Source organism: Myotis yumanensis, unplaced genomic scaffold (assembly GCF_028538775.1).
Source record: "Myotis yumanensis isolate MYYU_CA2020_CCGP unplaced genomic scaffold, mMyoYum1.0.hap1 SCAF_1, whole genome shotgun sequence".
Taxonomy (NCBI): Eukaryota; Metazoa; Chordata; class Mammalia; order Chiroptera; family Vespertilionidae; genus Myotis; species Myotis yumanensis.
In genome coordinates this window covers 71,994,333-72,022,304 of record NW_027223752.1, presented here as the reverse complement: position 1 = coordinate 72,022,304, position 27,972 = coordinate 71,994,333, and the positions used below count along the sequence as shown (strand labels likewise).

Sequence of the window (27,972 nt, the reverse complement as noted above, 5' to 3'; positions counted from 1 at the left end):
ACCAGGATGGCCGGTCGCGATTTCCCTGCGGGAGGCCGTGGCAGGCTCGCGCGAGTGGGTGTGAGGGACAGGGGCGGAGCTGGGTGAAGGTCCACGGGCCCCGTACCTCGCGGGCGTGATCGCAACTCTGTCGCCCGTGCCCCGCCACGCCGGGAGCCAGGATGGAGAGCAGGTGCTACGGCTGCGCTGTCAAGTTCACCCTCTTCAAGAAGGAGGTGAGTCTTCTCTCCCCGTGGGCTGGAGGGCCAGGGAGAACGCGGAGTGGAGGGAAATACACGGGACTTGCAGCCCATAGACTGCCTTCCAGCCTTTTCCAGCAGTGTGGTTCTCAGCCACTGCGCCTTAGTTCCCATTTCTGTAAAATGGGGCTAGCACTTCCTCGCTTGCCGGTTGGTGTGGGTCCAGCGAGGTGCTGGAGGGAAAAGCTCTCTGTAAACTGTAAGGCGCGCTCCTGTGGGTTTTGGAAAGCTAGACTTTTCTGTCTGCCAAGTGTAGGGTCCGGCTGTTTCCTCCCCTCGGTCCTGCTGCTTCTCCGCCGCCCTGTGCCCACTCTCCATCACGCCTTGTCCAGTTACTCCCTCTGCTCTGGAACCCTCGCCGTCTGGCAGCCTGCCCTTCCGGGTTCCCTCCGTTAGGTTACCGACCTTTCCCCTGCCCGCAGGGCTCCATGGCAGAGTCTCTCCGCCCTCCAGCACAGACCCCCGAGTTCCCCTGGTAACGCAGGCCGGCTGTGTTAGCAGTGACTAGCGGATAGGAACCACATAGGGTGAGTGAAGCACCTAGGGAGGCAGGTCCGTGCAGTTCTTGGAAACCTGGGTTTGGGAGGCAGGGTGGTCAGCGTTCAAATTTGAGCTCTGATGCCTTATTCAGGGGGTGACTTTTGTTTGGGCAAGTCATGTAACCTCTCTGACCCCCACCGAAAATAGGAACAATAATGCTGGGCATCAGGATTAAGTAAAATAGTGTGCAGAAACTCTGAGGATTAAATCAGCTGAAGAATGTTAAATACTGAGCTTAGCGCCTGACTCGCAGTAAGTGCTTAATAAATGGAGGCTATTGTTATCGTCCCATCCTGAGCCACGCCTCCCTCCGTCTTGCTGGAGCAGAGAAGGCCTGAGCTCTGCACTTTCTCCGATTCTCCTTTGTTGAGGAGTCAGTGACAAGGGGCTTTGCCTGTTTTTCTTCTATACCCCAGTGTCAGGAAGTTGAAGACCAGTTAGACAGAAAGCATGGAAATTTTGTATGAAGCTTTCCCTGATTTGAATAAAAGACTGGAGATGGAGGAATCACTTTACTCCACCCTTGTGTCTCCCCAGGCCTTAGGGTCCCTGCCCCTCATCCTCTTCTCAGCAGCTGTTCATAACTTCAGTGTCGTCTTCTCTCGTCTAGGTGCTCAGAGAGTGCCAGGGAGGAGCCTGCCTGAGTGGTTGAGACGTGGATAACCCTGCTTCGTGTTTCTTGTAGATTGGCTGTAAGAACTGTGGCCGGGCCTTCTGTTCCAGCTGCCTTAGCTTCAGTGCAGCGGTGCCCCGGGCCGGGAACACCCAACAGAAAGTCTGCAAACAATGCCACGAGGTCCTGACCAGGTGAGAAGCTGACAAGGGCGAGGATTCAGTCAACCATGGCAGCAGGCAGCTGGCCAGCCCTGGTAGCCTGTGTTCTGTGGCCCGAGGTCAGCCCCGGAAGTGTTTGGGGTAGGGAGCACTGATTGGCAGATGTCAGGGCTTCTGAAACCAGATTTCTTCTCTATAGAGGATCTTCTCCTGCCAGTGCCTCCAAGTGGTCACCACCTCAGAACTATAAGAAGTAAGTGCTGAAGGGACATAGACAAATGTGGATGGGAAAGGGCAAGGGAGCCCCAGGGATGGACTCTCTTCCCAGCCTCTCGATCAGATGAACACAGGGCCAGGAGACTATCCATCTTGAAGGCTCCTACCTGCCCTCTTGGGATCAGAAAGCAGCTCATGAGCCCTCTCCCCAGAAACAGTTCTTGATTCACATCCTTTCTGTTGGACCCTCCGGCTGGGCAGCTGGGTTGAGCTGCAGGCCAACATGCATGAGGACCACAGAAGATTGTCCATTGGAGGCCTCCCTAGATGCCTAGAAATGATTTGAATGGGGAAAAGTGAGGGGGTGCCTTCGCCCCTCCCTTTTGCCTTCTTCAAGAGCCTTTATCTCATATCCTGCCAGGCGTGTGGCAGCCTTGGAAGCCAAGCAGAAGTCCACTCCCCAGAGCCATGGACTGACCCCACAAGACCAAGCCATCGCTGAGCGCCTAGCACGGCTCCGCCAGGAGAACAAGCCCAGTGAGTAGGGGCAGGCAGGGTGGCCTAAAGCAGCGGTCGCCAGCTGGTGGTCTGCGGACGACTGGTGGTCCATGAGGTCCGAAAGGTTGGCGACCGCTGGCCTAAAGGACAATATCTGGGGCTCCTGGGACTGAGATTCCTCTGGACCTTACAGATTTCCCCCATGCCAATTGCAGAGTCAGTGCCCTCACAGGCAGAGATAGAAGCCAGGCTAGCCGCACTGAGGGCCGAAACCCAGAGTTCCATCCCTTCCACCCAGGAGATGGAGGCACGGCTTGCCGCACTGCAGGGCAGAGTTCCACCTTCTCAGACCCCCCAGCTGGTGAGTGCTGTGGCTTGAGAGGGAAGGGGGTCCTAGTACATGTGTGCTTATGTACACCGTAGTTGGCAAGCCTCTGACTCCCACCCCCGGATCCTCAGGTCTGCTGCCAGGCCAAGGAACCAGGGACAAGCAGGATTGGATGGGGCAGGAAAGAGTGGCCCCGTCTGGTTGGGACTGTCAGACCTACTCAATTATGTGGGCCCTGGATTAGCCCCTTTCCCTGAGCTTTGGGGACTCCTCAGCCTTCACTGACATAGACTGCTCTGGACCTGATGGTGTGGCTTCCCCGTCCTGATCCCCACTGAGTTCCCTCCTTTGAGCAGGCGCATCAGCCACCAGACACCAGGACCCAGGCCCAGCAGGCGCAGGATCTGCTGACACAGCTCACAGCAGAAGTGGCTATTGATGAGAGCTGGGAAGAAGGAAGCCCAGGTAACTTCTCCACCTGGGCCCCAGGGACCTGCCCTCCTTTCTCCCCAGGTGGGAGAGGCTCTGCGGCCCACTGGGGGGTGAATATATGTAAATCAGAGAAGAATCAACATTATAAGAGCTACCATTTATTGAGTGTTTACTTCTATGGTAGCCAGTGTAAGCCTAGTGGATAGTGTGTGGACTTTAGAATCAGTCAGTGATTCTATCTCCTCCCACTTACCAGCTGTGTGATCCTGGGAAAGTCTCACTTTCCTCATCTGTAAAATGGAGGGGGGTGTGCGTGTGTGTGTTAAAACCTACCTTGTGGGGAAGATTTGAGGAATGAATGAGATTATCCAATAAGTTCTTAGGACCCTGCCTGGCTGTAGTAAGTGCTCAGTGAGTGTTCTTTGCAATGATGATGATAAGGAGGAGGAAGAGGCTACTTAAATTTAATTAAAATTAAATAAAATGTAAAATTCTGTCCCCTCAGTGGTACTGGCCACATTTCAAGTGCTCAATTCCACATGTGGCTCATGGCTACCATCTTGGACTGCACAAATATAAACCATGATGTGGAATGTTTCCATCATTATAAAAATCATATTGGACTGTGCTATTCCAAGGCTTCCGAGCAGTGGTTCTCAACTAAGGATGATTTCCCCTCCGTGGCCCATTTGACAGTGTCTGGAGACTTTTTAGTTGTCACAACTCGGAATGTACCACAGGCATCTAGTGAGCAGAAGCTAAGGATGCCGCTAAAACATCATGTAATGCACAGGACAGCCCCACAGCAAAGAATTATCCTGCCCCAAATGTCAATAGAACCACCATCGAGAAGCCCTGCTTTAGAGACACAATCTCATCGAACATCCTCAGTAATCCTATGAGGTACATACTCTTATTATCCGTATTTTATAAATGAGGCAACTGAGGCCTGGTGAGCTTAAGGACCTTGATCAAGATCACACAGCCATTAAGTAACAAAGCTAGGACTTGAACCCAAAGCTGTCTGCTTTCAAACCTTTTGGTCTGATAGTGAGCTAAAGGAAACATGTCAAAGCCACACCCACTCTGTCAAAATTCTTCCAGCCTAGTCACTTATACATAAGACCTCAGGTTCTGCCATGTCCTCTCTGTGCTGCTCCCTGGAAATGCTGATTCAGCCTGTAAGGCAGAGACTTTGGCCTCCCCATAACCTGATTATTTGGGGCACTGATTCTCAGACCATTTTTCCCCCAATATAAAACACTGGTAATCGTAGTGGTTTTTTCCAACTACATCTATCCCAGCCCACCTGATATTTCGTTTGTAATATAAACCATGGGAGCTAGTGCTGAACAAAAAGCTGATGCTCTGTAGGTTTTTATAAAAGATTGAGAAATGGGCTCAGTGGCTTCTGATGAGAGATCTTGGAATATCTCTGCCTCCCTGACTGCATTGCTCCTTCCAGCTGCCACTATTCAGAATGACCTCAACCAGGGTTGGCCAGGCGGCCTGAGTGCTAATTCCAAGGGGCAGGCCACCCGGTCCCTGGATGGGGAGAAGAGCAGGCTGCTGGCTGAAGCTGCAGTCGAGCTGCGGGAGGAGAACACGAGGCAAGAGCGGATCCTGGACCTTGCCAAGCGCCTGGCTGTGCTTCGGGGACGGGACCCTGACAGAGGTAGAACCTGGGGAGCAGCCCCCACACCCAGGCCAAGTTCTGTGAAAGGGCTGCCGGGGGGGGGGGGGGGCGGGGGTCTCTATGCCCGGGGGTCTATCGAGCTCTGCCCAGAGCCACAAGGAAAGTACTGGAGCAAAGCAGTGGCTGAGAAAAAAGTGGCCGCCATCAGGGGGCAGGGGACCCCCAGTCCCTTCAGGTGCAGAGCCTTCTGCTCCTGACCCCGAGCCCTGCCGGGTGGAGCAGGGAGGGGGAGGCCTGATCAGAATGGCTGCAGAGACTGCTCAGCTCTGGACCAAATGCCACTGGAAACCAAATCAGCTCCCGGGAGCAAGAGTGTAGCCACCCCGGCGAACTCTCTCAGCCTCACTCCTCCCCGGCTCCTACCTCTCTCCCTCTTCAAGTGACCCTCCAAGACTATCGCCTCCCAGACAGCGATGACGATGAGGATGAGGAGACGGCCATCCAGAGAGTCCTGCAGCAGGTGGGCCTGCCTTACCCACTGGCCGCCCTTTGTGTGGCCCCTACCTCACTGTCCTACCGCCCACCTGGCCCCATTCATCCCGCCTCCATCTGGGACTCAATAGCCAGTCGCTCTGCTGCTGCTATTCCAGCTGGGGTCCCTCTGTCCCTGTGACCCAGACCTGCCCCCTGGCCCCTTGAGGTGGGGTGTCAGCAGCCATAGGCAACCAATAAAGGAAGATGGGTTGAGAAGCTAAGGCCACAGCACCTTCGGGGTGTGGGGGAGGACCTGGGCCACGAGCAGGGAGCTGTCCTCTGCCCTGTCCACAGCTCACTGAAGAAGCTGCCCTGGATGAGGCAAGTGGCTTTAACATCCCGGCAGAGCCAACACTCCAACCCCCGGCCAAATCCTGCAGGGCAGGGCCTCAGGTGAGAAAAGCCCCAGACACAGACTGAGGGGCCTCCGCAGCCTCCCCCCAACTGGCTGACTGCTCTGGCAGCAGCCGCCGCCCCCCCGCATAGCCCCTCAGGAACCTTACTTCCCCCATTCCTCTCTGCTCCCTGAAGGCCCAGGCTCTGGCCCCCAGGCCTGAAGCTGAGGAGGAGCAGCTCCCCTGGTGCTGCATCTGCAATGAGGATGCCACCTTGCGCTGTGCTGGCTGCGACGGAGACCTCTACTGTGTCCGCTGCTTCCGGTGGGTGCAGGCAGAATGTTCTGTGGGACTGGGATGCCCAAGGGCTGCCTGTGATCCCTGACCTGTTTCTCTTTTTCCACAGGGAAGGCCATGATGCCTTTGAACTTAAAGAGCACCAGACATCTGCTTACCACCCCGCACATGCAGGCCAAGGACACTGAGGACACCCCGGCCTCCCAGGAAGGTCGACCTACAGGCAGTCACACAGGCTGGGGCACCCACCTCTGGGCCCAGACTCGGGGCATCTGATGGGAGAGCATTTCAAGCTAGACTGCTCGTGGGTGCACCCTTTCCTGAGCCTCGATGTCCATGAAGCGGGAAGGATTCTGCATTGGAAATGGTGGTGACCGGAGGAGCCGAGGGAAGGCAGGAGTCAGGAGCCCTCCACCAGCAAAGCCTGGACTGGAAAGACCAGACTGAATCTCAGAATGAGCCCTGAAACCTGCTCAAGCGCCCCAGCACTTAATGTATCAAATAAAGTATGTTGAGTCCTTGGGCCCAGCATCGTTGATCTCTAGAACCTGTGGCCCTGAGCCTGGGTCCTTGGAGAGGTGGCAAAAGCAAAGTAGGCTGTAAATCCAGTCCTACGGAGTGAGGGAGAGGAGAGGGTTGAGCCCTCATGTAAGATTCTCCCGTCGGGTAGAGTACCACCCGTCTCGGAGGCCTCAGAGACCAGAGGCATGAATTTGTTCAACTGAACGGAAGTGTGGGTCCTGCTCTGGGCAGCCCAGCTTAGCCCCAGCCCCCACTGTCGTCATTCTCGGCCTCTCTAGGACTCAGACGCTGCGTGCACAAACAATGGAAGCACACCCTGCTTCCTGCCGTATTCCCAAAGGGCACCAACTCCCAGGGCTCCTGTGCCAGCCTGCCTGCTGTTCTGACTCGTGTCTGTTGCTAGCAACTCCCTCCTGGCCTGACCCCTGGCCTCTTAGCCTGAACCCTATCCCCCTCTGCTTAGCCCCTGCTTTTTCTCTTCCTCTGGCTGCAGCCAGCTCTGGAGAGCCCTCAGCCTGAGGCCTCCTGCATCACTAAACGGGGGAGGAGGTTTCAGCCTTCCCTGATGTCCCAGACCCAGGTAGCTTTTTCCTGTTGCCTCCTCTGGGATTCAAAACTGGTCTTTGCCACTTGGGCTCCTGTTGATGATGACAGGATGCTTTGTGTCTTAGCCTCAGGGCCTTGCTGGATTGTGATCTCTGAAGCAGAACTGTGACCTTCATTTTTAAATTCTCAAAGATTGGATGGATGGATGGATGGTTGGATGGTAAGGTGGGAGGATAGAGTGTGCCAGGATGCTCGCCTCCTGGTATATCACTTCACCCTCTCCCTCTCCCACCCCTCAGCACAGACATGCTCCACACTCCATTCAGCTGGGACTCCTAAAGGTTTTATCCACTTGGCTGTCAAGGAAAACACTGGGCAGCAGCCATGACTGGCTCCCAGAAAGCCCAACTGACAGGAACTAGCTGTGACTGTACATGCAACAGGGGTGGCACATGTGACCTCCTCATCTTCCAGTGTTCCTTGTCCATGTTCCAAGGATCCACTTCCTTCTCAGCCCGGAATCCAGAGGCTCGGGGCAGGCCTGATGGTGCTGAGACTGCTAAACGTAGTCTCACAAGTCTTATTTCTGAGGCCGACTGAGTCTCCGGAGTTTCTTGAGTTGACTGAGCAGTTCGGAGATAAAAGGCTGAAGGAGAAATGGGGGAGATTAAGGCATGGAGTCACACCCACCACCATATGTCCTCCCTAATATCTCCCTTACCCCAGCTCCTAGAGCAGTGGTTCTCAACCTTCCTAATGCCCGACCCTTTAATACAGTTCCTCATGTTGTGGTGACCCCCAACCATAAAATCATTTTCGTTGCTACTTCATAACTATAATTTTGCTACTGTTATGAATCGTAATGTAAATATCTGATATGCAGGATGTATTTTCATTGTTACAAATTGAACATAATTAAAGCATCGTGATTAATCACAAAAACAACATGTAATTATATATGTGTTATCTGATGATCTTAGGTGACCCCTGTGAAAGGGGTCTCGATCCACAGGTTGAGAACCGCTGTCCTAGAGCCAGGGAAGGGGGGAACGACGCAGGCCCAAGCTTTCCTTTCATTAGTTTCCTCCCCACTGGGCCTCCTCTTACCCCCAGAACAGCAAAGCGTCCTTACCTCTGTGGGGCTGGGACAGTCTCGGAGAAGAGCCTGGGTAGAAGAGAGCAGACAGTGGGTCCCTGAGCCACCGCACTTTCCCACAAGCCCCCACTCAGTCTTCCAGGGATTCCCTCTGATGGGGTTCTCCCGCACCACCCAAGGAGGCAGAGCCTGGGTTCCTAGCTTCCCCTTAGTCCAAGCCCAGCTTCCAACCCCAACCCCTGGCCCCAAGGCCCAGCCCCCATTCTACCTCCAAATGAGTTTTCTGCTCCTCTGTGGATAGTTCCATGAGAGCTTCCAGGTCAATCTCCAGCTCAGAAAGGGTTGGTTGATCCTGTTTGGGAATCACATGGGGCTCAGAGAGGCCTGGCCAGCTAGTGCTGGAGTGAAAGTTACTGTCAGGGGCTCACCCATCCCCCACTCTATTTTCCATGTTCAGTTCCTCTCGTCTTATTCAAACCATGCATCCATCCTTCCATAACAGTTACTGGGCGCCTACTGTGATCTACCGGAACAGCCCTAGAAGTCTTTAAAAAGAGTATCTGTTTTAATTTCAAAAGTTTTACATATATTGTTGGTAGAGATGTAAATGGTACAGCTGCTTTGGAGAAGTTTGGTCGTTTCTTACAATGTTAAATATATATTTATCATCTGGCCCAGTAATTCAACTCCTAGGTCTATTCCCAAAAGAAATGAAAACATATGTCCACACAAAAAATTTGCACATGAACGTTCATAGCAGCATCATTTATACTAGCCAAAAAGTCTAAAACAACCCAAATGCCCATCAACTGATGAATGGATAAATAAAATATGATGTAGCCCTGCAATGTTACTCATCAATAAAAGGAACAAAGCACTGATTCGTGCTACAACATGGATGAACCTTGAAAACATTGTTAGTGAAAGAAACCAGTTATAAAAGGCTACATTTTTTTTAAAAAATTAGGCTACATATTATATGATTCAATTTGTATGAGATGTCCAGAATAGACAAATCTATGGAGACATAAAGTAGATTAGTGGTTTCTTAGGGCTGGGAATGGTGGCGGTAGGGAATGAGGTATGATTGCTAATGGTTCAGGGTTTCTGTGGGGGGTGATGAAATGGCCTAAAATTAGATTGTGGTGGTTGCACAACCATTTGAAGATATTTAAAATATGAAATTTCCCATTCTGAGTGGTGAATTATATGGTATGTGAAATAAAGCTATCTTTAAAAGTTATTATAGTCGCCCTAGCCGGTTTGGCTCAATGGATAGAGCGTCAGCCTGCGGACTGAAAGGTCCTAGATTCGATTCTGGCCAAGGGCACATGCCAGGGTTGCAGGCTTGATTCCCAGAAGGGGGCGTACAATCAATGATTCTCTCTCTCATCATGCTTCTATCTCTCTCTCTCCCTCTCCCTTCCTCTCTAAAGTCAATAAAGATATTTTTTTAAGTTATTATGGTCATTGAAAAAAAATTTAACTACAGAAGTTATAAAATTAAAGATGAAAGAAGCTCAAGAGAATAAGAAGACAAGCCACAGATTGGGAGAAAATATTTGCAAGAGATATATCTGATAAAAAACTGTTACCCAAGCCGAACCGGTTTGGCTCAGTGGATAGAGCGTCGGCCTGCGGACTGAAGGGTCCCAGGTTCGCTTCCGGTCAAGGGCATGTACCTTGGTTGCGGGCACATCCCCAGTGGGGGGCTTGCAGGAGGCAGCTGATCGATGTTTCTAACTCTCTATCCCTCTCCCTTCTTCTCTGTAAAGAAATCAATAAAATATATTATAAAAAAAAAAACTTACCCAAAATATACAAAGAACTCTTGAAACTCATAAATAAGAAAAGGACAATTTAAAATGGGCAAAAGATCTGACCAGATGCCCCACCAAAGAAGATACGCAGATAGCAAATAACAGCTGAGAAGATACTCAGTATCACATGTCATTAGGGAATTGCAAATTAAACCGACAATTAGATACCACTGCGCACCTATTAAAATGCAAGAAATCTGAAACACTGACAACACCAAATGCTGGTGAGGACGCAGAGCAGCGGGAACTCTCATTCATTGCTGGTGGGAATACAAAGGGGTACAGTCACTTTGGAAGACAGCCTGCTTCTTACAGAACTGAACACAGTCTTACCATACAATCCAGCAATTGTGATCCTTGGTATTTACCCAAATGACTTGAAAACATTTCCACACAAAAACCTGCACACAAATATTTATAGGAACTTCATTCACAGTTGCCAAAACTTGGATGTGACAAAGATGTCCTTCCTTAGGTAAAAGGATAATAAACTGTGGTACGTCCAGCCAATGGGATATTTCTCAGCATTAAAACAAAATGAGCTGTCAAGCCATGAAAAGACATGGAGGAACCTTAAGTGCATATAACTAAGTGAACGAAGCCAATCTAAAAAGTCTACATATTGTATAATTCTAACTATATGATATTTTGGAAAAGGCAAAACTATAGAAACAGTAAAAAGATCAATGGTTGCCAGGAGTTGCGGGGAGGCTGGGATGAATAGGTGATACACAGAGAGTCTTCAGGGCAGTGAAACTATTCTGTATGATATTATAATAGTGGATACATGTCAATATACATGTGTCAAAACCATAGAATGTATAAGACCAAGAGTGAATCCTAATATAAAATATGGACTTTGGGTGATTACGATGTGCTGGTATAAATTCATCAGCTGTAACAAGTGCACTGCTCTAGTGGGAGATATTGATAGTAAGGGAGACTGTACTATGTGTGGGGAGGGGAATAATGGAACTCTGTACATTCTGCTCACTTCTGCTGTGAACCTAAAACTGCTCTAAAAATCAAAGTCTATTTTTAAAAAAAGATGTGAGCTCAAGGGCCAAGATTTAATAAACTTAATAATTTTTACTGCATCATCAAGGACATCCGTAAGTGAAAGTGGCGTGGTGGTGAAGAACATGAGTACTAGTACAGGTTGGTGTCACTTTTCTTTTTAATGGATTGAGGTGACGTGGGTTAATAAAGTTAAATAGATTCAGGTGTACAATTCTATAATCTGTATATTGTAGTGTGTGTTCACCACCCCAAGTCAAGTCTCCTTCCATCACCATTTATCCCCCAGCCTTCACCCTCTTCTACACCCTCCCATCCCTTTTCCCTCTGGTAATCACCATACTGTTGTCTGTGTCTATGAGGGTTCTTTTCTTTTTTCTTAATCCCTTCACCTTTTTCACCCAGCCTGCCAGCCCCCCTCCCCTCTGACATCTGTCAGTCTGTTCTCTATATCTATGAGTCTATTTCTATTTTGTTTTTTAATTTTGTTCATTAGACTCCACATATAAGTGAACTCATATGGTACTTGACTTTCTCTGACAGGCTCATTTCACTTAGCATAATACTCTCCAGATCCATCCATGCTATTGCAAAAGATAAGATTTCCTTCTTTTTATGGCCGAGTAGTATTCCATTGTGTAAACACATCACAGCTTCCTTATCCACTCATCTACTAATGGACACTTGGGCTGCTTCCAGATCTTGGCTATTGTAAATAACACCGCAACGAGCACAGGGGTGCGTGGTGTCACTTTATTGATTCATTCTAAGAGCCATCGTTGCTTTTGCATCATCAGTACAAGTGTCCACATAGTGAAAAAGGCAAACAACATCTTAGTATTATTGTGAAAATAATCACAGGCCCCCTGAAATGGTCTTGGGAACCCCTGGAGTCACCAGAACACACTTCAAGAACTGCTGCCTTACCCATTTTTCTATTAGCTTGTTCAGTTTTTTCTTACTGATTAAAAAAAAAAAAACAAGATTAGCCCTAGCATTCCACATATGATAGAAATATCATTTGTTCAGAAGGATTTGGGGAAATAGGTGTATGCGTTTAAATAGTTAAATCTAATTATCTTTTCCAATTTAGGTTTTGCTTCCTTTTTATGTTATGCTTAACAAGTTCTTTCCATACTGATTTGGATAGTTTATATTCACCTTTCCAAACCTCACCTTTTTCATTTGGTTATTAATCCTTTGGGATAATAATAAATATGTGTCAAGTGGCTACTATTAACCTGGCGCTGTGAACTTGGGAAATTCAGTGAACAAAACAAAGAACCTGCCCTCAAAGAGCTTACATGTTAGGGTGAAAGGCCTATCTCAGAACCTGGCGTTGTTTTCATAGACATGATAGAAACAGATGTACTAAGTAATCAAGTTGTGTAAAGGTAGAGGATATTGGAGCAACTTTTTGGACTATGGAAATGTCCCATATTTTGATTGGGGTACTGGATACCTGATAGCAAAGTACATTCACATGGAGACTTCAAACGGGCCAATTTTATTCTATAATTGATTTTTAAAAAATATTTTTTATTGATTTCAGAGACAAATTAACAGTTTTGGTCCTTCCATTCCTTTTTCAAAATAAACAGTGCTAGGCGTCTAAGATAGCTCTTTCATCCTAAGCTCCAGACTTTCCCCTCTGCTGCCTTGGTTTCTAGCTCATCTGATTCAGCATTCATTCATTTAATGCATATTTATTGAGAGAATGCTGTACACCAAGCATTGTGATGAATATTGGGGTTATAATAGCAAGACAGACAGACATGACGATCCTGCCCTTGAAAAGCTTATAGTCTCCTGAGGGATACAGACAGATGAAAAAGCAGTTGCACTAGGGTGGTAAGCATGCTGATGAGACACTTTGGGAGAGTATGGAAGGGGAACCTAACCAAGCCTGGGGTTTAGGAAGGCTTTCTGGAAGGAACTGACCTCTAATCCGAGACCAGAAGGCTGAGTAAGAGTTAGCCAGATATTTAACTTCTGGTCATGATGGAGGAGCAGGGACCAGATTTATTCTCCCAATGTAAGTGCTAGAACACTAGACAAAAATATATGAACAGTGTTTTCAGATATTAGACAAGAATGCCTGCGAGAGAAGGGAAATGAAAGAGGTAAACTCCATACTTGCCCTGAATTGCTTTCTAGAGGCAATTTCCAGACAAGAGAACTGAGAGAGAGAGAGAATCCAAGCAGAGCACAGTGGTCTTGCTACGTTGATATGACAGAGATCAGAATTCAGGGTTGAGGTGACTGGAATCTGCTGGACAAAGTTCTGGAGAGGAGGGAGTTAGAAAGAAAATAACCTTCAGAAATCTGCATAAGGAAGGGGTATCTTAAGTCTGCTGAACACAAGATGCACATGCCGAGGGTAAAACTTCACGAAGCCAGGCACCGTGAGATACCGAAAGCACAGAGTGAACAGTTCCCAGACCTCACAGAGGTGTGGAGACAAGTCAAAGTCCACCCAGCCGGAGCGACAGTCAGCACTGATCATGCAGGGATTCAGCAGAGACCTCAGAGGGGCCATGCTTCACTACGGGGGTAAATTATTCTCTAGATTAAAGGCGACTCTAGACTAATGCTAACAGAGCTTAAAAACAAGCCTCAGCAGAACCTCAAGTAACTAAACTACCTACTAGGATAAAGCCCAACATTCTTAAAGGAAGGAAAAAAAATCCAGTTACTCAACAACATAAAATTTACAGTACAATTCAGTATCCAGATAGATAGTCATGGCAAGAAGCAGAAAATGTTCCCTATAAACTAGAAGGAAGATCAATTAATAGAATCAGACCCACAAATGACAGAGATGATGGAATCAGACAAGGAAAACATGAACACAGTAATGATGAAAATAAAAGATATGAGAAAGAACCAAACATCTAGAGATAAAAATTACAATATTTTAAATGAAAAATTTACTGGATGGAAATAATAGCATACTTGCAGAAAAAAAGGATCAGATGAACTGGAAGATAGAGCGAAAGAAACTAGTCAAAATGAAGCACAGAAAGAAAAAAACCTGGGCAGTGGGAGAAAAGGAACAGAACAGCTTTGGTGGCCTGTGGGGTAATATCAAGTGGTCAAGCATACATGTAATTTGAAATCCCAGAAGTTGGGGGGTGAAATTATCCTATCTAATAAAGAGATAATATGCAAATTAACCCTCACGCCCTCACAAAGATGGCTGCCTACAACCAAGCTGCAGAGAATTAGTGAGAGACGACCAAATGACTGAATAAGCAGGCTGCATGGGGAGACCAGGCCGGCCGGGGGGGCAGTTGGGGGTGACCAGGTCAGCGGGGGGGTGCAGTTGGGGGTGACCAGGCTGGCAGAGGGGGGCAGTTGGGGGCAATTAGGCTGGCGGGGGGGGCAGTGAGGGGCAACTAGGCCAGCAGGGGGGCAGTTGGGGGCGACAAGGCCGGTGTGGGGGCTACCAGGCCAGCAGAGGGGGGCAGTTGGGGGCAACCAGGCTGGCAGGGGGGGCAGTAAGGGGTGACCTAGGCCAATGGGGGGGCAGTTAGGAGTGACCAGGTCGACTGGGAGGGGGCAGTTGGGGGCAACCTGGCCAGTAGCAGGGGGCAGTTAGGGGCAATCAGGCCAGCATGCAGAGGCAGTGAGGGGCGATCAGGCCAGCGGGGGGGTGGGGGGCAGTTAGGGATGACCAGGCAGGCAGGCAGGTGAACAATTAGGAGACAGCAGTCTAGGATTATGAGAGGGATGTCCCCCAAGGGGTCCCGGATTGGAGAGGTTGCAGGCTGGGCTGAGGGGACACCCTCCCATGCACGAATTTCATGCACCAGGCCTCTAGTTATATATAATATAATAAAGATATATTCTAGTGATTAGAATTCTGTCTCTAAAAAAGTATTAGTACAGCCAAAAAAAAAAACAAACACACATATTTTTATTCTCTCCTGAGGATATGTTTATGATTTGAGAAAGGAAGAGAGATAGAGACAGAAAGAGAGAGAGAGAGATCAATTGCCTCCTTTATACACCTGGACCAGGAATGGAATACACAACTTTTTGTGTATTCAACCAACTGAGCCACCAAAAAATGTTATATGACTTATGATGTTATATTAAATATAAGGAACATATATTACCTATAGTCAGATTGCCCCTGCCGTCTGGAGTTGAGAAATGGGCTCATATCATAATCCATATTCTTTCCCTCAAGTTTTTTTTTTAATTCTCAGAAAATGAGCAGATATATCAAACAACTCCTGCTGAGATGAACAAGTGTGGTACGCTTGTGACTCTCTATTACATGTGGCAGTATCCTGCCAGATGCTGCCAGCTGTGGCCCCTTTCTCAGCTCCACTCCCTACTCAGGCCCCTTACTCCTGATCTCTCTGCCATGGGACCAGCCATGGAGTAAGGTTCAGAGGTGAATTAACAATGTCTCTTTTCACAACTTCATTGGCAATACTTTTTTAAAGTTGGAAGGTTAACAGATTGTTTCTTAAAATCTCACCACACTGAAAGAGCTGCATCAAAATGCCAGCTGCCAGCAGGAAAAGATCGTGTCATGAAATCCATAGGAAAGGAATGTTTCAAAATCTGGGGTGATCAACGGTGTCTCCCCTGCTGCTGTGTGCATTGGATTTAGCTCAAGGCAATGACTGGTGACCTTGGCAAGAGCTCTCCATAGAGGTGGGGGAATAGAAGCCAGATTTTGATGGTTTGAATGGTGATAGGAGGGGGAAAGGTGAGTAAAGGATGTGAGTATGGACAAATCCTTTAAGTGGTCTTATTGTACAGGAGACACGAACTATGGGATGGTAATTAGAGTGGGGCACGTTGATGAACGAGTGTTTTTAAAATAGGAGAAACTTATGGGAGTTTAAGCCCCTGCTTAGTAACCAAATCCACACTCTCCCTCTGGACAACAGGAGCGCTAGCGCCCCAAATCTGTTTGTTTGGGTTGAATCCAGACTTGCTTCCTCTGAAGACCCCAAAGCAGGCTGTACACCCCGTGAGAAGAGGTGGGGCCCTTCATCAAAGGAAGGTTGGGTCCCTTTAAAAAAACTAAACAAGTAGTGATGCATCCCTGGAACCATTTCCAGTTGTGCTATTTAAGGGGGACATGTAAGGGAGAGCCCTGGTGGGTGGCGAGGGGCCCTGTGAAGTTAGAACTGGGGTCGGGTAAGTCTGGAGGCTCTATTGCTTCCATCTCTGCCCAAGGTGATCAGCCACTTGGGGCTTCCCCAGCCACTTGGCTGCTTCCGGATGAAAAGAGCAGGGATTAGGAGAGGAACTGCCACCTGCACCTTTGGACAATCACCATGGCAACTGCAGGCCAGGTATTTTATTTCAGTCATTGCCTGGGAGCGGTCCTCCTACATGTCCTATTGGAAATGTTTTAAGCGCATTATTGTACAGCTTCCTCCCCCCCGCCAACCCCTTAATCTTGCAAAACAAGTTTTGTCTAGTATGTTTCTTTGATGCCCCGAAAGGACTTGCCCTGCGGTGTCTGAAATATGAGACTTTTCATGCAAGTGCACAACAATCTGAAATTGAAACTGATCCAGAGAGAGAGGGTGCTGGCAGTAGTGACGGGGAGGGAAGGTGTTCTGCAAGGTCAGAGCAGACTCAGGCCGAGAAAGTTTGCCTCTCCCGCTCCCGGCGTCAGGACATCTGCCACCTACCCCAGGATGCAGCAGGGAACATGGTCAACACCTGGACCAAGCAGACACAGGACCCAGGGAGCCTCACAAGGCAGCTTGGGCCACATGGACGACTCCTCCCCACCCACCCACAGAGCTGCTGGCACAGCCCTTTCCTGGAAGAATCACAGGCCCTTGTTTCCCACAAGAGACAGAGAGAAAGAGAGAGAGAGAGAGAGAGAGAGAGAAAGGACCTGAGTCAAGAAAGAGGAGAAATAAGGACCATGGTATGAGGACAAGTAAGACTTCTAGTTTCTGGCTTGGTGCAGTGGCTCTCTGCCAGCCACATGCTGGGGTCAACTGTGGAGCTTATAAAAAAGACCAGTGCCCGGGCCTCACCCTAATAGATTCTAATTAAATTCAGTTGAGGTGCAGCCGGGGCACTGTTTTTTTTCCTGAAGTACTTCAGGTGTATGGAGAACCACTAGATGCGCAAGTAAGTGCTCAGGCTCTGCGGGCAGAGCCCCAGCTGCGGCCCTGAGTACCGTAGCTTCCTAGCTACTCAACATCGCTAAGCTTCCATGTCCTCCAGGGTGAAACAGTAGCTACCTGACGGAGTCCTGCAGGTGCTGAACGAAATAACGCACATCAAATGCTGGCCCTGTGCCGAGCAGGTGCTTAAGTGCTCAAAATGTTTTCTTGTTAAAGCAGCGGTTGCTACTCATTAGGATCCCAATGTGGAGATAGCTAAGTACTTCCCATGACAAGGGGCCAAGACCCACCCCTTGGCCTGGGTGGAACTGAGGGTAGTCAGTGACCAGTTGCTGGCGTTAGTGCTGGTTGCTCTGATGTTTTGGTCCCGTTCTGTTCATGCTGAAATGATGAAAATGTTCTATATCTGTGCTGACAGTATGAAGCCACTAGCCACATGGTGCTAATGGGTAGTGAGATCGAGAAACTGAACTTTTACTATTATTTAATTTTCATTAATTTGAAGTTAAATAGCGACACATGGCTGATATCTACAGTATTGGACAATGTAGCTCTAGATGTGTATGTATGTTGAGGATAAGAATAAAAAAAAGACAAAAAATATCCCTTCTATTATCTCGCTTGAGCACCAAAACGTCCTAAAAGGAGATATTGACAGGCATTTAGAGTCCTGTTTTATAGATGAGGAAACCAAGTCTCAGAGATGGTAAAAGACATGCCCTGGATTCTGAAGAGAGCTAGAGGCAGAGCCCAGACCAGAGGGGCCAGATTTCTGGGCTGCAAACCCACACTTCACCTGTTGGGAAAAGCGTTCTCTCCATGGGAGCATCTCACATCCACCCTCCAGCTCCTCCTGAGGTTTCAGAGCAGACCTTTTCTCAGCTCCTTGGCCAGGCTTCAAGCCCCCCCGCCCCCCCGCCCCGCTTCCCCACCCTCCCCCACGCTACCCACCTGGAAGAGCTCCTGAACCTTCGCATCCACCCACTGCTCCACGTCCAGCCAGCGCTGGAGGTGCCCCCGGTCATACTTCACCGTCAGCCGGCTCGGTCTCCGGGACCTGGACGCCTTGGACGGGTCGGGGTGGGACTTGGACTCTGAGTCTGTGGAAGACGTCCTCCTCTTCCCAGAAGCCCACTGGACCTTCTTACTTGAGTTCTCCCTGTCAGGGTTGGGAGAGGTGCAGGAAGCAGGGTTTGAAGACAGCATGGAAGGAATGGCCTGGGCAAGGAGCTGGGATAAACTGCCAGTCAGAGCAAGGTTGCCAGGGAAGTGAGGAAACTGAAAACAGGAGAGACCAGCCGGGAAGAAAGGTGGGAGGGGCAGGGGTCAAAGATCAACAACAGGTACTGGAAATGCCAGACTCCTGGCTCCTGGCTGAGCTGTGCCCTAGCTTTCCTTTTTAGCAGGTGCAGAGGCTCAGTGTGACATAAACTGCACATGAGCAAAGGTCAAGAGGGCGCCATGCCTCGGGAGGAGGAAGGGGCCCTAGCTTGGGTCCTGAGGGGGGTGGGGCTGTGATCTGTGCTCTGTGACCAGCTCTGGAACGGGACCAGAGTCACACTCATCTGAGAACCTGCTGCACTCCGCCGCCTGGGACTGATCTACCTGCCGTCAGAGGGAGCCTGCAGGAGCGGTGTCCCTGGCAGGCAGGAGCTCCTGCTCAGAGGATGGCGCTGCAGGGATAGTCAGGGGGTGGTTATCTGTGGTCCTCATGGAGCCAGTGCTCTCTTGTGTCTGGATGTGTCTGCCTGGGAGCTGCCTTTAGGCATATGTGAGGAAGGGGCGCTCCTGTGTTAGCCGGGCCCTGTGTGCTCGCAAAGGCAAATTTATCAAGCTTGTCTCCAATTCCCTTTTTCCAGAGGCAACTGCTTAGGAAACCATGTTTACCATCACATGACCCTCCCCTGACTCAGGTCCTTCCTGATAGAGGAAACCTGCAGATTAACTTTTTTTTTTTTAATATATTTTATTGATTTTTTTACAGAGAGGAAGGGAGAGAGAGAGAGAGTTAGAAACATCGATCTCCTGCCTCCTGCACATCTCCTACTGGGGATGTGCCCGCAACCCAGGTACATGCCCTTGACCGGAATCGAACCTGGGACCTTTCAGTCCGCAGGCCGACGCTCTATCCACTGAGCCAAACCGGTTTCGGCTAGAAAGCTGCAGATTAACTTTTACCCAGCTGTCAAGGCCTACGACTTCTACACATGCTTGCATTCCAAAGGAATGGTATTTTCGTTTGTTTAGTCCCTTGTAACAAAAATACCTACACTTTTTAGAAAAGTTACAGAACACTAATTTTTTAAAATTGATTTTTAGAGAAAGGAAGGAAGAGAGAGAAAAACATTGATTTGTTGTTCCACTTACGAATTTATTGGTTGATTCTTGTATGTGCCCTGACCAGGGATCAAACCCACAACCTTGGTGTATCAGGACAATGCTCTAACCAACTGAGCTACACAACCAGAGTTAACTTTTTTTTTTTTTTTTTTAATGAAAAGCTCCAAGGACACACAAATGAAAGTGAAACTTTCTCTTCTTTCCCCAACTCCTCTCCCCAGAGGCAACTGCCATCAACAGCTTGTCTTTAGTACTCCTGCGATCACCATTATCCTTTTATGCAACACCATAAATGGGTCCGTTTTAGACAGTATCTCTTATCTCCTTAATCTGAAGGATGAGAAATTAACTCCCTCACACCAACTCCATCTCCTTTACTTTCCACCTTCCAATTTTTATTTATATATCCCTTCTGAGGTCTGGTAGCAGGTGCCTTTATGTTGAGTTTCTGTTTCCCATGTCTGGGCTTCAACCATTATACTGTACACGGACTCCTGAAAGACAGCTTTGGACAGAGGCCAACTGATGGGTCTTTAGGTCCAACTTTAGGCCCTGGAAAAGCCCAGGCGTTGAAGGAAGACCGACAGATCTCGGTTCCAACTCAACTTTGCCTCGCATGGGTTTCACAAGCTCTTTAAGTCTGTTTACTCATCTGCAAAATGGGGTTCAGGGGAGGATTACATGAGACGATAGATATAAACATTTAGCATGGTGTCCAAAAGAGTCCCTTCTTAGTAGACATCCATTCCCTTCCTTTCTCCCCCTTCCCACTCTCCCTGACTTCCTGGTGAGGCTCTGTATCAGAAAGGCTGGCCCTGGGCCTTCTCAGTGACTTCCTGCCTGGGCCTCTTTGGAAGAGGGGGGAAATTAGCAAGGATAGGGAGGCCTCTAAAATGCATCCTGTAGACTCTGCTGTTACTTTGACACTCTGTGATGGGCAGTCACTAATGTGATAGTCCCCTCTCTCTGCTGCTTCCTGTCTTCTGAAGGATCTGAGGGCCCTTTCAGGAAAAGGAAGCAGATCAGAGGAGTCAGTGGGTTTTGTTCATTCATCACCTCATTCACTTAACAAAGCCTTTAGGAGCTCCTCTCGCAGGCCAGTATTATGCTCAGCACCAGGATGGGTGATCCAAAAGAGACACAGTTCCTGCCTTTATAGAACTCGCCATCTAGTATAAAAATAAGCAAACATTAATCAGCTAATAAATAAATATAAAACGGCAACTGCATTTGGTGATCTAAAGAAAAAAGTGCTATAAGGTGTCACGTCGTGAGTAGTAACATTTGAACTGAATGCTGAAGGATGAGTAGGTGTGAACTAGGCACAAGGGCCAGGAGGAGTGGCCCTGGCAGAAGGCAGACCATATGCAAAGCCTCTGTGACACGAAGGAGATGATGAATACAAAGGACAGAGAGTCCAAGGGATTGGAACAGAAAGGAGGGGGCCATGAGCAGAAGGTGTGAATGTATCTACACAGGGCCCAGTGAATCATGTTAAGGAGTTTTATCTCTATTCTAAGAGCCTTGGGAATCACTGCAAAATCTTAAGCAATGGTGGTTGGGCAGACTGACATAATCAGATTTAAATTTCTAAAAGATCACCCTGACCATTGAATAGAGAGAGGATCAGAGGGTGCAGAAGGGCTGGAGTTGACAGTTAAGAGGCCATTGCCCTAACCGGTTTGGCTCAGTGGATAGAGTGTCGGCCTGCGGACTGAAAGGTCCCAGGTTCGATTCCAGTCAAGGGCATGTACCTTGGTTGCGGGCACATCCCCAGTAGGAGGTGTGCAGAAGGCAGCTGATTGATGTTTCTCTCTCATCGATGTTTCTAACTCTCTATCCCTCTCCCTTCCTCTCTGTGAAAAATCAATAAAATATACATATTTTTAAGAGGCCATCGCTTAGGGCTTGACTAGGGGAGGTAGTGTTGCTGATAGTAAGAAGTGGAGAGATAGGAGAGGTATTTAGACCTTTAACAGAACTTTAATTGAGAATATAAATATGCAAACTTCATGGATGCCTACATAGAGACATAGACAGGTTCATGCATGGAGCCTCTCTGAGCTTGTTTCCTAATTTGTAAACTGGAAGTTGGTGGGATTCTGCATCAGCAAACAGTGTGGACCGGGTAAAACTCGAGGGCACATGAATGAGTTATTCCCATCCTATATAATAAAAGCCTAATATGCAAATTGTCCCCTTAGGCGGTCATTTGACTGAGAGTTCCACTGGGAGACCTGGAGTTTGACCGCTTGCTATGACATGCACTGACCACCAGGGGGCGGCATGGAACATGGCAGGTATTGGCGATGCAGTGCCAGCAGCGGGCAACAGTGGAGGTGCTGCCGGCCCCGATGGGGCCCCGATGAGAGCAGGACCTCTGCAGGATGGTGGAGTAGGTGAGTGGGCAGCACCAGGCCAAGGCAGGTGCGAGCGGGGGCCCAATCGCCCCCCAGATTGCCCCCCCAGATGGCGACCAGCAGTGGTGGTGGCAGGAAGCAGGGCTGCAGCTGGCTTCCAGGCGCTGAGGGAGCCGGGTGGGGTGGGAGGGTCCCCCAGCTGGAGAGGCGCCCTGCCCCAACTGATCACCCCGCAAGTGGGATGGTGGAGCAGGTGAGGGGGTGGTGCCAGGCCAAGGCGGGGTGCCAGGCGGGGCTGTGAGGCTGGGGGCATGAGCTGGGGCTGCGAGGCTGGGGGTGCAAGCTGGGGCCCGATCTCCGCAGGCCACCCCGAGGGACCCCACCTGTGCACAAATTCTTGCACCTGGCCTCTAGTTATTAATAATGTGAGGCTCCTTAAGGTATTCACCAATGATACATCTGATAAGGGGTTAATATCCAAAATTTATAAAGAACCTAAACAACTAAAAACTAAAAACAAACAATCCGATGAAAAAGTGGACAGAGGACCTGAATAGACACTTCTCCAAAGAGGGCATACAGATGGCCAATAGACATATGAAAAGATGCTCAAAATCACTAATCATCAGAGAAAGGCAAATTAAAACCACAATGAGATATCACCTCACACCTGTCAGAATGGCTATCACCAATAAACCCACAAACAAAGTGGTGAAAGTAGTGGCATTTGAATGGTGGAAATATGGGGTATTTTTTAATTCTATTCCATTCTATTCCATGTTATTATTTTTTTTTTCAAATGCTGAAAGCAAGTCACTTTGTTTTTCAAGACTCACTAATGGAGTCCAACCTGTTCTGTTAGAGGCAATTCCATGATCTAGTTACTCAATGCCCTGTTATTAGATGTATGGGATTGCTACCAGTTTTTGCCATTCTAGTGCTGCTCTGAACATCCCTGTAACTATTCCTTTGTTAGCATTTCATGGTTTTTTTCCCCCCTTAAGAGAAGTTCTAGAGGTAGAACTACAAGGACAGAGGATGTGTAAAATTATAGGAGAATTTAATATTTATGGTCGTATTAGCTCCCTGAAAAATTGTACCAAATAAACTGTTTATAGTTTGATGTCCTAATATGTTCAGTTAATGAATATGTTAGTTATATACACATTGCTGCATAATAATTATCCCCAAATTTAGTAGCTTAAAACAATAAGCATTTATTGTATCACTGTTTCCGTAGGTGGCTTGGCTGGCGCCTCTGGCTTAGGGATTCTCAGAAGGCTGCAAGCCAGGTGCCGGCCAAGGCTGTTGGTCAGAGACGTTGTTTCTTGCCTTGTGGACCTCTCTAGAGCAGTGGTCGCCAACCTTCCGGACCTCGCGGACCACCGGTTGGCAACCGCTGCTCTAGAGGATACTCACCACATAGCAGTGGCTTCCACTAGATCCAAGGCACCAGAAGAGGGAGAGGGTGTCAAGCAAGATGGAAATCACAGTCTTTTCGTAGCCTAATCTAGGAAGTGACATCCCATGACGTTTTGCTCAGCAGAAGCCAGCCACCAGGTCCAGCCACACTCCAGGGGGAGAGATGGCACAACAGCAGGTGGGGATTACTGGTGGCCTCTTATGGGCTACCCACCACACTGGGATTTGTGCCTGCCCTCAGAGCACAGTGTGGTGGCCTTGTCTTCTGGGGCCTGTGTGAACGCCCCGCAGTGCCTGGTGGAGCAGCTCAGGCTGGAGGCCGGGGTGGAGAGGATCAACAGTACTGCATGCAGAATGCCTGCAAGGATGCTCTGCTGGCCAGTGTTCCAGCTGGAAGCAACCCTTCTGGGAACCCAGACCCTGAGCTTTCCTCTGGAGACTAGGAAAGAAGTTCCCTGAGGAATGCCTTCAACGCCAAGTGATGAATGGCTGCCTCCAAGTCTCAAGAAGGCATTTTTCTCTAAACAAATGACTTTCAGGTATTTCAGACCTTTCCTGTGGCCTGGTACCATAGCCAGAATTCTACAGAAATTGGTGAGTTTATACTCAAATAAAGAATCTGGGGGAGCCCAGCCTGTGTGGCTCAGTGGTTGAGTGTCGACCTATAAACCGGGAGGTTACAGTTCAATTCCCAGCCCGGGCACATGCCCGGGTTGCAGGTTTGATCCCCAGTGTGGGGCATGCGGGAGGCAGCCAATCGATGATTCTCTCTCATCATTGATGCTTCTATTTCTCTCTCCTTCTCCCTTCCTCTCTGAAATCAATAAAGAAATATATATATATATTTTTTAAAATGCCAGGAACGGACTGCCAAAAGCCATACGCTGTTCTCTCTGAGAGCTTCCATCTATAAGTCTAAGTCCAGTCAAAGTGAGATTTACTAAGAATAACAAATAAAATCAAAAAAAGAAAAAAACCTTACCACCAAGTAGACCAAAATGCACCTCTTTCACAAGTGAATCACTAGTTTTTATACCCGGAATAATCATGTATATTTTATTTATTGGATGTTCACATGTGAGGAAGGAAAACATTTTTTGTTTATTAAAAAATTGAATATTTGTAATTTGTTGTTCCTAAGATTTTTTTTCACCATAAGAAAATTTGTTCTTTTCTCATGAATTTACAATATATTTTTTTGTTGTTGTTAGTCCTTACCCGAGGATATTTTTTCCATTGATTTTTAGAGAGAGTGGAGGGGTAGAGACTGTGAGAGAGAAACATCGATGTGAGAGAAACATTGATTGGTTGCCTCCCGCACACTCCCAGACAAGGGCTGGGGGTCGAGCCTGTACCTGAGGCACATGCCCTTCACCAGAATCAAAGCCGTGACCCTTCAGTCCGAAGGTGGATGCTCTAACCACTGAGCCCCTGGCTAGGGCACAATATCTAAATGAAGATAAGCCAGTGTAAAATTGGGAGGGGGTAGAAAATAGGCTTTATTAATCAAATTGTTAGATAGGACAAGGGTCTCAGGGTCTGAGCAGTTCTATATGTTATTTCTTCCTAATGTAAGAATGTAGCACAGGATTTTTCAGATGCAGCTATAAACAGGATGAGCTGCCAGGAACTCAACCAGATAAATGTTGCCAAGAAATCAATAAAGTTATATACTTTTAAAATCTTACAAATTAAATGACTTCTTAATGTCGTATTTTACTTTGATGATGTGACTTTGATTTGATTTGGGACACTTTTAAAAGGATACTTTGTGTTTTTAATTATCTTAAAAGAGTTTGCAAATAGCCTGGCTGAGTATGGCTCAGTGGTTGAGCAGACCCAGGAACCAGGAGGTCAGTGGTTTGATTCCCAGTCAGAGCATATGCCTGGGTTGCAGGCTTGATCCCCAGTAGGGGGCATGCAGGAGGCAGCCAATCAATGGTCCTCTCTCCTCATTGATGTTTCTATCTCTCTCCCTCTCCCTCTCCCTTCCTCTCTGAAATCAATAAAGATATATATATTTAAAAAGAGTGAAAATAAAATTTCTGCTAAATTAATTATTTTTTATGATTAAAAAAATAATAATTCTTGCCCTGACCAGAGTGGCTCAGTTGGATGGGCATTGTCCTGTGCACCAAAAGGTTGCTGGGCTGGGTGTGGCAGGTGCAGCTAATCTCTGCTGGGGTGACTAGATTGGGACTAAGAATGTTAATGCAGCTCTTCGGCTGGACCCCTCTCTCTCCCTGATAAATCTCTCCTGCTCTCTTTGGGTGGCCTCTCTCCTACAGGGTAGTCAAACTTCTTTACATCACAAATGGTTTTCAGAGGGAAAAATGGAAGCCACAAGGTTGAAGCCTAAAAGTCATGTGATACCACTTCTACTATATCCTGTTGGTCAAAGCAAGTTATAGATTCAAAGGGAAGGAAAAGATAGATGCCCCCTCTTGGTGGGAGGGGCAGCCTGCACATATAGGAAGATGAGAGGTCTGGTCTACTGTCTTTTTTAAAATCCTCACCAGAGCATATGTTTCTAGTTTTTATTTTTTTAAAAATATTTTTATTGATTTCAGAGAGGAAGGGAGAGGAAGAGATAGAAACATCAATGATGAGAGAGAATCATTGATCAGCTGCCTTCTGCACACCCCACACTGGGGATTGAACCCACAGCCCCGGCATGTGCCCTGACTGGGAATGGAACTGTGATCTCCTGGTTCATAGGTCGATGCTCAACCACTGAACCATGCAGGCTGGGCTGTTTTTATTGATTTTAGAGAGAGAGAGGAAGGGGGAGAGAGAAACATGGAGTATGCGCCCTATTGGGGGGATCGAACTACCAACCCAGGTATGTGCCTTGACCGGGAATCGAATCCACAACTGGATGATGCTCTGACCAACTGAGCCACACCTGCCAGGGCATACTTGTTTGATCTCAAAGGGAATGAAGGCTATAGCATAAACCCAGGCCTTCTATTCTCCAAGTTCACAGAGGGGGAGTGAACCACATGGTCTAACAAAAAGCGAATTCATCCAAACACCTGGCCCTGGGCCTGCAATATAGAATTAGGAAACGATATCAACTGGAAATGCTTTGTAGAAGGGCAAGTCATAATCATCATAGAAAGGGCCCAAGATTGGCAGTCAAGAGACCTTAAGTCTGGGCTGGCCTCTGCCACATACTAGCTGTATGTCTCTGAACAAATCAAGGTCAAATCTCTGGGCCTCAGTTTCCTATCTATACTAATAAAAGCCTACGTGGCCCTCGTGCCCTCACGTCATCACAAGATGGCCGCCCCACATCACAAGATGGCTGCCCCCACGTCATCACAAAATGGCCACATAAGATGGCCGGCAGGGGAGGGCAGTTGGGGGTGAACAGGCTGGGGAGGGCAGTTGGGGGTGACCAGGCTGGCAGGGGAGGGCAGTTGGGGGCGATTGGGCCTGCAGGGGAGCAGTTAGGCGTCAATCAGGCCGGCAGGGGAGTGGTTAGGGAGAGATCAGACTGGCAGGCAGAAGCGGTTAGGGGCAATCAAGCAGACAGACAGGTCAGTGGTTAGGAGCCAGCAGTCCTGGATTGTGAGAGGGATGTCCCAGATTGGAGAGGGTGCAGTCTGGGCTGAGGGACACCCCTCCAGGGCACGCATTTCGTGCACCGGGCCTCTAGTATACTATATAAGGCTATACATAAGGCGAAGGCCTTTAACTAAGGCCCCCAACAACTCTGACACTGTCTCTTCACAGACAGAACTTCATGAATGAGTCCAGATAACAGCTGGCTCTATACACACTGCCAGAGAGGCTCTTGGCGTCAATGAGGGTCTGAACAGGTGAAGGGCAGATGAAGGCAGGGCTGGAGGAGAGAACCTTATGCAGTGTGCAGGGTGGCTGGGAGTCCATCTGGAAGCTGGCACAGAGCCCAGAGCAAGGGCAGCAGTGGCAACAGGCAAGAAGGGATGGATGTGAGCGAATACCAGGGAAGACTGTCAGGACCCAGGGGCTGTCTGGATGTTTGTAGGGAAAGCCCAAGGAAAGGCAGGGGGTACAGATAACTCCAAAGTGACTGGGACAATGAGGCCAGGAGAAAAGAGCAATTTTGGGGTTAAATATGAGGAATGTGGAGGTTATCATGATATATTTCTCTCTTCATTACGGAAGCAGTCCATGTTCACTAAAGGGAACTTGGAAAATAATTTAAAAACTAAAAAGAAAATAATTTAAAGACTAAAAAGAAATACCCCATATTTCCACCATTCAAATGCCATTATTTTCACCACTTTGTTAGACCATCTTTTTTCCTCTCATGTGTAGTTTTTCTTTTTTATCAGAAGCAGCTTAAGATAGTAGGAAAATGTAGTGTTTTTGTTTCTTTGTTTTTTGTGGGAAGCTGCCTATTGTCTTCACTAGCAGAGAGGTGTGGACAAGGAACCCGGAAGGCTGGTGACCCTTGAAGCCCTGGCAAAGGTCAGGGCTGTGCAGCCACTGTTAGTCCAGACAATGGTAGCTGAAGCAACTTCCTCATTTACTATTATGTAAATCCTTGCTGATGGGCTAGTCTGCCTGTTCTGGAAATTGCCTGCCTAAGGGCCATGGTGTATCCCAAACCAATAAAAGGTTGGCGAGGCCTGAGCACCAGGGGAAGTCCTTCCTCTTGAGTTGGACTTGCCCGCCTGGTCCCCCAATATTTCCAAATTATTATTTCTCGTCTTGTCTCTTTCATTTGCGTGCGGCCCTCTTCCAGATCCTGAACGCTGAACCACGCGGGACGTGGGGGAAAACAAACAAACATAAACATTACACAGTTTTTTATTGATTTTTAGAGAGAGAGGAAGGAGAAGGAAAGCCTGCAACCCAGGCATGTGCCGTGGCCTGGAGTTGAACCAGGAATCTTTTGAAGCACCAGAGAGAGG

The 27,972-nt window shown here is 48.2% G+C and overlaps 2 protein-coding genes across 3 annotated transcripts; one reads left to right on the top strand and one right to left on the bottom strand.

The window, feature by feature from the left end:
- Positions 1 to 7: 7 nt before the first annotated feature.
- On the top strand, positions 8 to 7,835 carry ZFYVE19 (zinc finger FYVE-type containing 19). The gene is made up of 11 exons (XM_070425020.1): positions 8 to 215; positions 1,465 to 1,586; positions 1,753 to 1,806; positions 2,191 to 2,306; positions 2,483 to 2,628; positions 2,952 to 3,060; positions 4,493 to 4,702; positions 5,104 to 5,183; positions 5,492 to 5,590; positions 5,729 to 5,856; positions 5,939 to 7,835. The coding sequence occupies exons 1-11, from the start codon at positions 162 to 164 to the stop codon at positions 6,015 to 6,017; spliced, it is 1,197 nt and encodes a 398-aa protein (XP_070281121.1). The 5' UTR covers positions 8 to 161; the 3' UTR covers positions 6,018 to 7,835.
- On the bottom strand, positions 7,219 to 20,355 carry PPP1R14D (protein phosphatase 1 regulatory inhibitor subunit 14D). Of its 2 annotated transcripts, XM_070425046.1 has the most exons (5): positions 20,343 to 20,355; positions 17,898 to 18,105; positions 8,262 to 8,345; positions 8,030 to 8,062; positions 7,219 to 7,543 (listed from the first exon to the last, which is right to left on the bottom strand). In XM_070425046.1, the coding sequence occupies exons 1-5, from the start codon at positions 20,345 to 20,347 to the stop codon at positions 7,478 to 7,480; spliced, it is 396 nt and encodes a 131-aa protein (XP_070281147.1). In that variant the 5' UTR covers positions 20,348 to 20,355; the 3' UTR covers positions 7,219 to 7,477. The 2 variants fall into 2 exon arrangements, with proteins under 2 accessions (XP_070281147.1, XP_070281141.1); XM_070425040.1 differs by lacking the exon at positions 20,343 to 20,355 and having other exon boundaries at positions 17,898 to 18,232.
- Positions 20,356 to 27,972: the final 7,617 nt, after the last annotated feature.